The sequence below is a fragment of the Mandrillus leucophaeus genome, unplaced genomic scaffold (genome assembly GCF_000951045.1).
Source record: "Mandrillus leucophaeus isolate KB7577 unplaced genomic scaffold, Mleu.le_1.0 Scaffold578, whole genome shotgun sequence".
NCBI lineage: Eukaryota > Metazoa > Chordata > Mammalia > Primates > Cercopithecidae > Mandrillus > Mandrillus leucophaeus.
Genome location: NW_012106230.1, coordinates 825,124 through 837,474, shown reverse-complemented (window position 1 = coordinate 837,474; position 12,351 = coordinate 825,124). Strand labels below are relative to the sequence as shown.

Below are 12,351 nucleotides of genomic sequence, written 5' to 3'. Positions count from 1 at the left end.
CTCGGCCTCCCAAAGTGCTGGGATTACAGGCGTGAGCCACCGCGCCCGGCCAAAATTTTTAAAAAATTAGCTGGGTGCAGTGGCATGGGCCTGTGGTCCCAGCGACTCAGGAAGCTGAGGCAGGAGGATCGCTTAAGCCCAAGTGGTTGATTACAGTAAGCTGTAACTGTACCACTGCACTCCAGCTTAGGCGATGGAGCAAGACCCTGTCTCCAAAAGAAAAAAAGAAAAAAGTGTTTAAGTAACTGCGAATGAGGAGAGCCTGGGGTGTAAAATGCAGATTCCCAGGCTGTCCCCCCAGGAATTCTGCATCGTGCCTAGGACTGGCTGGTGGCCTCACTTAGGGACCCTGACCCGTAAGGCCCCGCCCAGCACAGAGAGGCTCTGACTCTGCAAGGGTGAAAAGTACAGGAAAGTAGGGCACTAGGCACCAGTGGGCTGGCAAGCCCAGACCCCAGGGTGAGTCCATTTCACACGGGCCTCAGATCTCCGAAGGGTCCCAAGTTACTTCCAGTCATTCTCCAGTAGAGTGACTTTGCCCCGCAGGGGACATTTGGCAATGTCTGGAGACATTTTGGTTGTCACAACTGGAGGCAGGGTGCTGCTGGCATCTAGTGGGTAGAAGACAGAGATGCTGCTAAGTGCCTTATATAGGGCTGCCTCCACAACAAGGAACTATCCGGCCCAACTGTCAATACTGAGGCAGAGAAACCCTGACGTTAGTCTTTTGACATTAATCTCTAGACAAGGTCAAACATGCAATAGTGAACACAGGAATGAAAAGATGATCATTCTTCAAACAATTCACAGTGCTTTCTACAATGGCCTTTCGGCATTATTTCTTAATATACCAGAAGCCTCAGAAAGTGGAAATGGCCAGGCCACTTGAGGCTGCAACGTTGTCCCCTGAGCCCCCAGACATGGGAGCGCCAGGGCTCTAGGCCTTTATTTTTATTTTTTAATTATTTCCCCCGAAACAGGGTCTTGTTGTGTCACCCAGGCTGGAGTACAAGGGTGTGATCATTGCTCACTACAGCCTCAAACTCCTGGGCTCAAGTGATCCTCCTGCCTCAGCCTCCTAAGTAGTTGGGACTACAGGCACATGCCACCATGCCTGGCTAATTTTTTTTTTTTTTTTTGTAAAGACAGAGGTCTCCCTATGTTGCCCAGGATAGTCTCAAACTCCTGGCCTCAAGCAATCCTCCTGCCTTAGCCTCCCAAAGTGCTGGGACTACAGGTGTGAGCCACCATATTCAGCCAGATCTAGGCCTTTACCAAGTGGGTGGGGCTGGCACTCCTGCCCTGGAAGCCCACCTTGTAAGTTTTGCTTCCCCTCCCCACAGCTCCCGCCTCGGCCTGCCTCCTGCTGATGCTCCTGGCCCTGCCCCCAGCGGCCCCCAGCTGCCCCATGCTCTGCACCTGCTACTCATCCCCACCCACTGTGAGCTGCCAGGCCAACAACTTCTCCTCTGTGCCGCTGTCCCTGCCACCCAGCACTCAGCGACTCTTCCTGCAGAACAACCTAATCCGCACGCTGCGGCCAGGCACCTTCGGGCCCAGCCTGCTCACCCTGTGGCTCTTCTCCAACAACCTCTCCACCATCTACCCGGGCACTTTCCGCCACTTGCAAGCCCTGGAGGAGCTGGACCTCGGTGACAACCGGCACCTGCGCTCGCTGGAGCCCGACACCTTCCAGGGCCTGGAGCGGCTGCAGTCGCTGCATCTGTACCGCTGCCAGCTCAGCAGCCTGCCCGGCACCATCTTCCGTGGCCTGGTCAGCTTGCAGTACCTCTACCTCCAGGAGAACAGCCTGCTCCACCTACAGGTGAGCCTGCCCTGCGCCCACCCTCAGCCCCTTTCTGCTTTCCTCTCTCTGTAGGCCCCTCTGCTCCCCGACCCTGGCGTGCGTCCCTCCTCTCTCCCCAGGCCACCCTTCCTGCCTCAGCATCTCCATTTCTCTCTGTCTCGTCTGTTTTCTAAGTTTCTGTCTCTTTCACATTCCCCAGGGGCTTTACTTTGTCCCTTCTGTCTCTCTACCTGTTTAGGTCCCTTGCTGCTCCTCTCTCTCTCTCCCTCTAACTCCACAACCTTCACCTCTCTGCCTCTGCCTATCTGTCTGTCTATCCCTTTCCATCCATCACTGCCTTTCTCACTAACTCGCCTCCCCCATCTGTCTTCTGCCTCTTCTGTCTGTCTCCCTTCACACACCCACTCTGCATACACCCCCATGTCTGTCTGCGTGTGTGTATCTGTCTCTTTCTCTGATCTCACGTGTTTGCCTTCAGGGTACTCTGCCTTCCCCCAAGGTCCACTGCCCAAAGGCCTTTGCAGCTGTTTTTCTCACCCACCCTCAAGTCTGCCCACATCACAGGGAAGTAGAGAGAGAAGGCAGAGCCACAGCCACTGGCATCCCACAGAAAGTTGCGCTTCTCTCCAGTTCACTGGGTAATGGGACGGGAGAAGCCCACACCCCTTCTAGATTCTCGTTGTCCAAACCTGTCAGCTCAATGCAGGGGAAGAAAGAAAAGGGTAAATCTCTGTTATGCAGCTGGAGAATGGATGCTCTGAAAATGGAAGGAATAACAGTAATTGTTATTTATTGTTATTATTATTGATCTAATTATTGTTTATTGTTGTTGTTATGCTGACTGTTTGACACGCAAATCCTCCCGCTCCATTTCCCCAGGCAGCAATAACACACCCTCCAAACCACCCTGAGAAAATCTTCCCTTGGCTACAGAGCCTCTGGCTGGAAGGGGGTGAGGATATCCAAATTCCGCCCTCTCCCTACTGGAACCTGGAAGGTGCTGCCTCTGCCTCATCCAGGGCTAGTGCCTAACTAGTTACCAATCTGCTGGTTGGAAAATCAGGTCAGTGCTGATGATGCTAATGATAATAACAATAGCCATAACAATCTAACAAACATACTGAGCGCCCACTACGAGCTAGGTGCTAAGAATACAGCACTGAACAGAACAGACCAAACCCCCTGCCTTCGCAGAGATACCATTCCCATGAGGAGGGGAAGAAGTAAAATGCACAGTATATTGGAGAAATATGTCTTCTGTTATTCTATTGTTGCCTAAATAGTGACAGTAATAGCAGTAGCCGCCACCACTTAGTGGGTACACAGGGTCAGTCCCTGTGCCAAGCTCTTTACAGGTATCCACTCTGCCATTTACAAGCATGTGGCTTTTTTTTTTTTAAACCTCCTCAGACCTCAGTTTTCTCATCTGTACAATGGGGGTAGCAGGAGCACCCATCTCCTAGGGATTTTGAAAGCATTAAATGCATGAATAATTTGTAAAGCACTTAGAATAGTGCTTGGCATACGGTAAGTGCTATATAAATGCTTGTTAAAATACTCTTTTAAAAAAAGAAACGAGCCTTATTTAACATTGGTTTCGGTGAAGTGGCCCAACTTGGACTCCATCCTGAAGATGTGGGTCAACTTCAAGGATTATACTGAGGTCATGAGTGAGTCCCAGACAACACCCCCCTTTTGTCCTCTTCCTAAATTTGCCTAGCACCTCACAGTTTATGAAGTGCACTCAGCCACCTCATCTCATTTCTATAGCCCAGTTGGGAGATTATTTTTGCCTCCTTGTTAACAATGGAGAAGCTGAGGCTGGGGGCCCTGAAGACTCCATAGAGATACAGTCGCCTCTAATCATAAATCTTTCAACCATTGTCGATGTGACTGGAGGCTCATGTCTTCTCACCATCACGTTCAGCCTCACAACAGCCTGGTGATAGGGACAGTTAGGGGCACTAGGGACATGGAACGAATGTTCCTGAGGCCATATAGCCAGGAAGAGCTGGTGCTTGAACCTCATGGTCTGCCTACAAGGGGACAGTACTCTGGAGTACCATGAGCAGGCTCATGTTTGAAAGCACACACTTTGGACTCAGCAAGACCTAGGTTCAAATCCTGGTTCCTATATAACTTTGGACAAATTACTTAACTTCTCCCAATCTCCATTTCCTCATCTCTAAAATGGCAATCAGGATAGTACTAAATAATAACCTTTTTTTTTTTTGAGACGGAGTCCCGCTCTATCGCCCAGACTGGAGTGCAGTGGTACGGTCTTGGCTCACTGCAACCTCTGCCTCCCAGGTTCAAGTGATGTTCCTGCCTCAGCCTCCTGAGTAACTAAGATTACAGGCGTGTGTCACTACACCTAGCTAATTTTTGTATTTTTAGTAGAGACGGGTTTCACCATGTTGGCCAGGCTGGTCTCCAACTCCTGACCTCAGGTGATCCACTCGCCTCGGCCTCCCAAAGTGCTGGGATTACAGGTGTGAGCCACCGCGCCCAGCCAGTAATAATCCTTATTTAAGAAGTTTTGTAAGGATTAAAATGTAAGGCATTTAGCACAAGGCCATACTCTCAAGATATGGGCACTATAATAATAATAATTACTATTACTACTACTACTACTACTGCTACTACTGAAATCAAATACCACTACAAATTGATCATGCATTTAATGCTTTCAGAATCTCCTTATCAATATATATTAGTTGTTGAGGAGGAATTTGGAGTCAGAGGTCCTGAGCTTGAATCCCTGGTCTGCTATTTTCTGACTTATTTAACTTTAGGCAGGTTGCTAACCCTCTCTGAACCTCACTTACTTTATCTACAAACTGGGAATAATGAAAATAATACCTTCCACCAAGAATGGCTGTAAATAGGAAACGAGTTAGTGTATAGAAAGCCCATAGTTCAGGCCTGGTATGGTGGCTCATGCCTGTAATCCCAGCACTTTGGGAGGCCAAGGTGGGTGAATCACTTGAGGTCAGGAGTTCGAGACCAGCCTGGCCAACATGGTGAAACCCCATCTCTACTAAAAATACAAAAATTAGCCAGGCATGGTGGCAGGCGGCTGTAATCCCAGCTACTCGGGAGGCTAAGGCAGAAGAATCACTTGAACCTGGGAGGCAGAGGTTCCAGTGAGCTGAGCTCATGCTACTGTACTCTAGCCTAGGTGACAGAGCAAGACTCCATCTCAAAAAGAAAGAAAAAAACAATAACAACAAAAACATAGTTCAGTGCTGAAAAAATGTTATTATTATGATCCCATCCTCCATTGACCCTCGGGCCAAGAACAGCAATCAGGACCTGAGGTCAGCAAAGGCTTGGGCAGAGGGGACCTCAGGTGGACACTGAGGTCTTCTGAAATAGGAAGTGTTTGTTCTCCACGCCCCTGGCATGAATGGTACCAGGCATCATGGGAAGGAAGCAACTTCACACCTGGCCTCTTATAGAGGAGATGGAAAAAACAGCCTCTGCCTGTGAACTGCCTGGTGGAGCTGGGCTGGGAGATGCCACAGGAAGGTGAGGAAATATGTGGGTTGGGGTGAGATCTGCAGGGTACAGGTGTAACCCAAGATGGAGCCAGGCCTGCCCTAAAGGGGAGCTTTGGAGGAAGCTCCACCAGAGGACCACAGCTTTTCAGATTGCGGAAGGTGGACACGGAGATGGGGTTGGGTGGAGGTTCTCAGGGACTGTCTGCTGTATGTCAGGCACTGTGCCAGGTGAGTTCATTCATCAACAGATATTTACTGAGTACCTACCACATGCCAGGCAATGTTCCAGGTGCTAGGGATTCAGGGGAGAACAGAAAGAGTGGCCCTGTTCTCCCAGAGCATATTCCCTACTCAAGTATAGACAGATGATAAAGATACTTGTTTTCTATTTTATTATTATTATTATCATTATTTTGAGATGAAGTCTTGCTCTCTTGCTCAGGCTGGAGTGCAGTGGCACAATCTCGGCTCACTGCAACCTCTGCCTCCCAGGTTCAAGTGATTCTCCTGCCTCCGCCTCCCAAGCAGCTGGGATTACAGGCATGTGCCACCATGCCTGGCTATTTTTTGTATTTTTAATAGACACGGGGTTTCACCATGTTGGCCGGACTGGTCTCGAAGTCCTGACCTCAGGTGATCCGCCTGCCTAGGCCTCCCAAAGTGCTGGATTACAGGTGTGAGCCACTGTGCCTGGCCGAGATTTGTTTTCTCTTTCAATCATTACAATGGCCTGCATGGTTTTTGTTTGTTTATTTTGTTTTGTTTTTGTTTTTGAGATAGAGTCTCACTATGTCACCCAGTTGGAGCACAGTGGCGCAATCTTGGCTCATTGCAGCCTCACCTCCTGGGGTCAAACAATTCCCTCATCTTAGCCTCACCAGTAGCTGGGACTACAGATACGTGCATCCATGTCCAGCTAATTTTTGTAATTTTATAGAGACAGGGTTTCACCATGTTGCCCAGGATGGTCTTGAACTCCTGAACTCAAGCAATCCACCCGCCTCGGCCTCCCAAACTGCTGGGATTACAGACATGAGCCACTGTACACGGCTGGCCTGAATGGTTTAAAAATAGTCTTTACGCTCAAGCAGATCAGATCTCAGTTTAAATCCCAGCCACACCTCCAATTTGCTCTATGGTTTTATGCAAGTTATTTAACCACTCTGTGCCTCGATTGACCCATCTGTGAAATGGGGATAACCTGTACCTTGGGGAGCAGGGGTTGTGAGGATTAAAGGAGACACTACTGAGCTCAGCCCAGTGTCTCATACGAAGTGAGTATCCAATGAATGGTAGCTATCCATTAACATTTACCAGGGAGGACACCAACTGAAGCCCAGCGAAATAAAAGCACAATCCAAGGTCACCCAGCTAGTAAGGAACGTGACCTAGAATTGGCCCAGGTCTGTCTGACTCCACAGTGCAGTTGTTCAGTTGTCTCTGGAGCTGGGAGCCACGTTACTGCATATTAGCTGTTGGACCCTAGGCGAGTCACTTCACTTCTCTGAGGCTCCCTCTCCTAATCTCTGAAATGGAGATAATAATAGTATCCACCTCATAGGGTTGTGACGATTAAGTTACTATATAGGATCTGTGTAGCACAGAGCTTGGCACACGGTAAGAGCTCAGTAAGTTACCTGCTTGACATTGCTGACGCCGATGATGACGATGATACCCATCCTAGACTGATGAGCTCTGTGAGCGGGGGTGCCTGGCACAGAGTAGACACTCGGTACAGCTCTGTTGAATGAATGAGGCACATCCCAGAACTCACCAATTCATAAAAACCAGATGCGGATGGGATCTTAAAGATCACCTATCCCAAAGCCCTTGTTTCACAGATGAAAAGACCAAGGCACAGAGAGGTGCTTGGAGCTGTCCAAGGTCACACAGCCCAGCAGCTGATTTGATTAGTGTCAGAGCCAAGAGCTGGGAGTTTGGAGGGAGGCAAGGTTAAGAACAGGATGCTGTCAGGGAAGCGGGCAGGGATGCCGCGTTACCATTCCAAATGGATGCAGAGAGCTGTGAACCGGCCGGTGGGGAGGCGAGGGAAATGTGGTTTTCGAAATGGAAAAGGATGACTTTAGCAGAGGCTCTCAGCCCAGAGGGAGGGGAGATAGGGAGGGGTGGAGGAAGAGCTAGGGCTGTGAAAGTCAACAGCTTATTAATGCACAGAGAATGGTTTTAACAGGGGAGAGAGGAAGGACCGGATTTGAGAGCTACAGTCAAGGAAGTGGCAACGGGATTTGGCAACAGCTTGGATAGCGGGAGGGGGCAATGGACCCCAAGGTGGAGGCTCAGAGAAGGGAGGGGCAGGACTTTTTGCAGAGAAACAAAAGGAGAGGAGAGGAGGTTGGAATGAAGAAATTCTGTGTGCCAAAACCTGGGGCTGTGGGTCAAAGGTACCTGAATTCCCTAGGATCTCTGAACCTTTGGTCTACTCTTCCTGACCTCCTGAGGTCCCCAAAATGTGAATTACCTCTGCTCCCTCTCCCCCCACCCCTGGCCCCTTATCGATCCTCTGACCATACATCTCTGGGTGTGTCCTACTCTTGCTGACACTCCATAAAAAGAGGAACCCTATTTAGGTGTTTGAGTGGCAGGGATTCCAAGCCTACCCCCTGGATGGTGAGCCAGTCTGAGGCCAGGGAGGTGCAAGGAGCCAGCTGGAGGCCTGAGCCAGGATTTGGGGTGGTGGCAGCAGGGGGCGGAGAACGCTGGTGTCAGAGGCAGCCGAGAAGGTTGAGGGGGACGGATCTCAATGTGGCCAAGAGGAGGGCTCTTGGCAGGCTCAGTTCCTGTAGCGAAGAGGGCGGAAGCCAGATGGGAGGGGGCGAGAACAGGCAGGAGCACAGGAAGGTGGAGGCTGTGGGTGTGGGCTGGGAGTCAACGCCCTCCCCCAACCTGAGGCCTCCGACCAGGCTCCTGGGTGGCAGGCACGGGGAGGGGAGTGTCTCCCCAGGCAGTGAGGGAGGGAGAGCCACAGTCAGGGAACAGGCCTCCCGGGGTGAGCTGGCCTGAGCAGAGTGGATGCTTCTGTTCTGAGACCCGGACCTCCTGGAACCTGCTGACCACAGTGATGCCCTGCACAAGAAGGGAGGACGTCAAGGCAGTGAGGTCAGGGAGCTGAAGTCCTGCTCCCCTCGCTGGCAAGCCCTTATCTCTTTGAGCCCCCGGTGCTTTCCTCTAAAAAAGTGAGATGGGCTGATGGGTGCCAAGGCATTAGCTCCCAAGTCAGCTGATCATCAGCTCACTAACCCTGGTGAGGTGGTTATAATGCAGAGTCCAGGAGTCCCCACTGCCACCGTGGGCCACACCCCCCTCTACCCCCCAACCCCCATTAATTCTGAACCATAGTTCCAAGGTCCTTTCCACACTAACAGGGCCTGATTAGGTGACTCCCTAGCCCCAGGCAGGTGGGACAGCGCCTCTAAGGGGAGTAGGAATACAATGCGGCTTCCTTCCTCTCCTCTCCTGCCGCCTCTGGGGGTGGAGCTGATGCCCCTCACCGCAATGCCCAGCCTAGTAGCAGGATTTTGGTTCCCCCAGGGAGCTCCTCTTTTAAAGAAAAGGGACAGGACCCAATTCTAACTGAGCCTCTATTGTCATAGTAGCCACCATTTATTGATGGTTGACTATGCACCTGCCAGATACTGTACCCTTAACAGCATTTTATCATCCAGCCCTCCTTTAGCCTGCTAAGGGGGTTATACATAATAAGGAATGTTACACATACTGAGGAAACTGAGACTCCATGAGGTTAAAACTTGCCTAAAATAACACAGCTAGGGAAAAGGCAAGCTGGATTTTGAACCAGGGCTCTAAGTGCTGAGTCTGTGGGCTTCATCATTGGACTGAATCCCTGTGTGCTGGGCACGTGTCCAGCACTGCCCTCATACGATCTTTATGTGAACCATCTTCTGGAATCCTCAGAACAAACCCAGGAAGTAGGTACACTCATCCCCATTTTACAGATGAGGAAACAGGCACAGAGAGATGACTGGCTTGGCCAACTTAAGAATAACAAAAACAAAAATTAAAAAAAAAAAAAAAAGGCTAACTCATGGAACGCCACAAGGAAAGGTGTTCTAAGCACCTTCATACATGCTGCTTAATTTAACCTCCACATTATACAGATGAGGAAACTGAGTCACAGATATCCTGAGTGACTTGCCCAAGGTGGCATCAGTTAATGATAGATCCAAGATTTGAAATCAGAAAGGCTGGCTCCCCAGTCTCCATACTTCACCAAACCATAAGTTCTGAAACTCAAACTGTGGTCCTGCCATGGCCGCATTGGCTTCCCTGGGGAGCCTGTAGACATGCGGATTCCCAGGCTGCACCCCAAACCTCCTGAATCAGAAACTCTGCCCCCCACCCTGCCGCCCACTCAGAGATCCGCAGGGGATCCTAATACACCCGAAAAGTTTAAAAACCACTGACCTCACCAATACCACTTTTTCCACAGCAAATAGGTTAGAGGAGGCAGAATTCAAATCCAGGATGCAATGAATCAAAAGGTCAACCCCTTCTCTTCTGCCACGGTGCACCCCCTTCCCTCCCTCGGCCCAGGCCCCAGCGGGGTCCGCACCCTGCCTTAGGCCCACTCTATTCTTCCGTGTCCCACCCCACCCCACCCCACCCAGGATGACCTGTTTGCGGACCTGGCCAACCTGAGCCACCTCTTCCTCCACGGGAACCGCCTGCGGCTGCTCACAGAACACGTGTTCCGCGGCCTGGGCAGCCTGGACCGGCTGCTGCTGCACGGGAACCGGCTGCAGGGCGTGCACCGCGCGGCCTTCCGCGGCCTCAGCCGCCTCACCATCCTCTACCTGTTCAACAACAGCCTGGCCTCGCTGCCTGGCGAGGCGCTCGCCGACCTGCCCTCGCTCGAGTTCCTGCGGCTCAACGCCAATCCCTGGGCGTGCGACTGCCGCGCGCGGCCGCTCTGGGCCTGGTTCCAGCGCGCGCGCGTGTCCAGCTCCGACGTGACCTGCGCCACGCCCCCGGAGCGCCAGGGCCGAGACCTGCGCGCGCTCCGCGAGGCCGACTTCCAGGCGTGTCCTCCCGCCTCACCCACGCGGCCGGGCAGCCGCGCCCGCGGCAACAGCTCCTCCAACCACCTGTACGGGGTGGCAGACGCCGGGGCGCCCCCCGCCGACCCCTCCACCCTCTACCGAGATCTGCCCGCCGAAGACTCGCAGGGGCGCCAGGGCGGGGACGCGCCCACCGAGGATGACTACTGGGGTGGCTACGGGGGTGAGGACCAGCGTGGGGAGCAGACGTGCCCCGGCGCTGCCTGCCAGGCGTCCCCGGACTCCCGAGGCCCTGCGCTCTCGGCCGGGCTCCCCAGCCCTCTGCTTTGCCTCTTGCTCCTGGTGCCCCACCACCTCTGACTGCGGTGCTGAGATTGAAGAGGCCAGTGTCCGATCCCCGCTTCCCGTCCACCCGGGGCTGCGGCTCCGGCCCCAGTCCCGCCCCCGCCCCTGGCCTTGCTGGTTCCCTTTCCCCTCCCAGCTCCTCTCCTTCCCCGGGGACCAGGCCTTCTCTCCTTGCCTGCCTCCTGGGCTGTCCTGACTTATGGCAGCCCCAAGGGGGCGCGTGTGGTGGCTCAGCCCTGCCCTCCCCAACTCTGGCCATTAATTCTTCCCCATCCCATGGCTAGGGTGGGGCTCCCCAGGCAGCCGCTGACCCGCGCTCCTAAGGGCGCACAGCGGACCCCAAGGGGCTTTTGTCTGCAGAGCATCTTCCACCAGCAGAGCCTTTGGAAGCTCCCCCAGGGAGCCCCACCCAGGACCCTTTGGGGGATGCCTCAGTCAGGGCCAGGCTGATCCTGACCCCTGCTTACCCTAGTCCCCTCAACCTCCTGACACTGGAGGAATACTTTTCTCCTAAGTCTACCCTGGACACTTTTTAGGGCACCTGGAGAGAACTTTCCTCTCCACTGCGGCCCCTGCGTGGTGAAGATCAAAAGAAGTTGTTTGGGAAAAAAATTTATTAAAAAATTCTATTATTTTACCTACTGTAAGATTTCTTGACTTGGGACCCCAAAAGTGGAATGAGGTCTCAGAATGTAAGGATTTCCGGGCCAAGAGGGTGGGAGAAGGGGAGCCTTCCCACGCCATCAGAGAGCTTCCTGGTGGCTGGAGGTGGTGTGCGCTCTCCCTCATGATGAGGAACTGAAGCCCTGCATTCCAGGTGAGACGCAGTCTGGCAGCCAAGAGTGGGTGCTGGTGGCACCTCTTCTCTTCATTTGTCCAGGGGAAGAGCGGCAGCCAACCCTGAGTTGTCTGGCGCCTGAGGAACGAAGCCTGGAGAAGCCCTCCTGGCTGGTTAACAGCCTTCTTCCAGACCCTGTTCCTTCAGGAAACAAGAGCAGTTCTGCAAGGAGGAATCATGTACACACTCCTGATCACAGACAGCCCAAACACGACTTTGGGTAAATGTGAAAAAGGCACTGCTCCCTCAGGGAAACGCAGCCCCGTGCCAGAGCAAAACATCTTAGCAAACAGAGACCAAGGCTGGGTTTCAGCACACACTTGCTTCCTTGGCTAACTGCCCTTTTGCAGTGCACAGCCTACACACCTGCACACAGCAACCCTGAGGATATGTGGTCTCTCTCTCAGCTCCTGTGAGGTAGAAACCATCAGGGATGAACCAGGTCAGAGAAGCAGGTTTCCAAACAGGCTAGAAGAGGGACTGAGGAGCTAGGGTGATCAGAGGGACAGGAATCCCAAATTGGGATACATGACTGGCTTGAGGTACAATCGGAACCTTCATCTTTCTGGTGTGTGGAAGAGAGGCTGGGAACTGGGAAGGGCTCAGGCTAAGAAGTACTTGCATTGGAATTTAGGGGTAAGTCTCATCAGACTGAGCACTTGGAGAGAAGTTTGGTAGTTTGAATTTGGGGTTAAGAATCTAGCTTGGGCTAGATTGGGTGTGGTGGCTTGTACTTGTAATCCCAGCTAATTGGGAGGCTGAGGTGGGAGGATCACTTGAGGCCAAGAGTTTGAAACTAGCCTGGATAACATATCGAGACTG

General features: G+C 52.5%; 1 protein-coding gene across 1 annotated transcript in view; it reads left to right on the top strand.

The window, feature by feature from the left end:
* RTN4RL2 (reticulon 4 receptor-like 2) overlaps positions 1-11,328 on the top strand; it is a 16,826-nt gene extending 5,498 nt beyond the window's left edge. Inside the window, exons 2-3 of the mRNA XM_011998688.1 lie at positions 1,344-1,825; positions 9,957-11,328. Coding sequence (XP_011854078.1) covers positions 1,344-1,825; positions 9,957-10,706 — 1,232 coding nt within the window. The 3' untranslated portion in view covers positions 10,707-11,328. The remainder of the gene's footprint in view (positions 1-1,343; positions 1,826-9,956) is intronic.
* Positions 11,329-12,351: the final 1,023 nt, after the last annotated feature.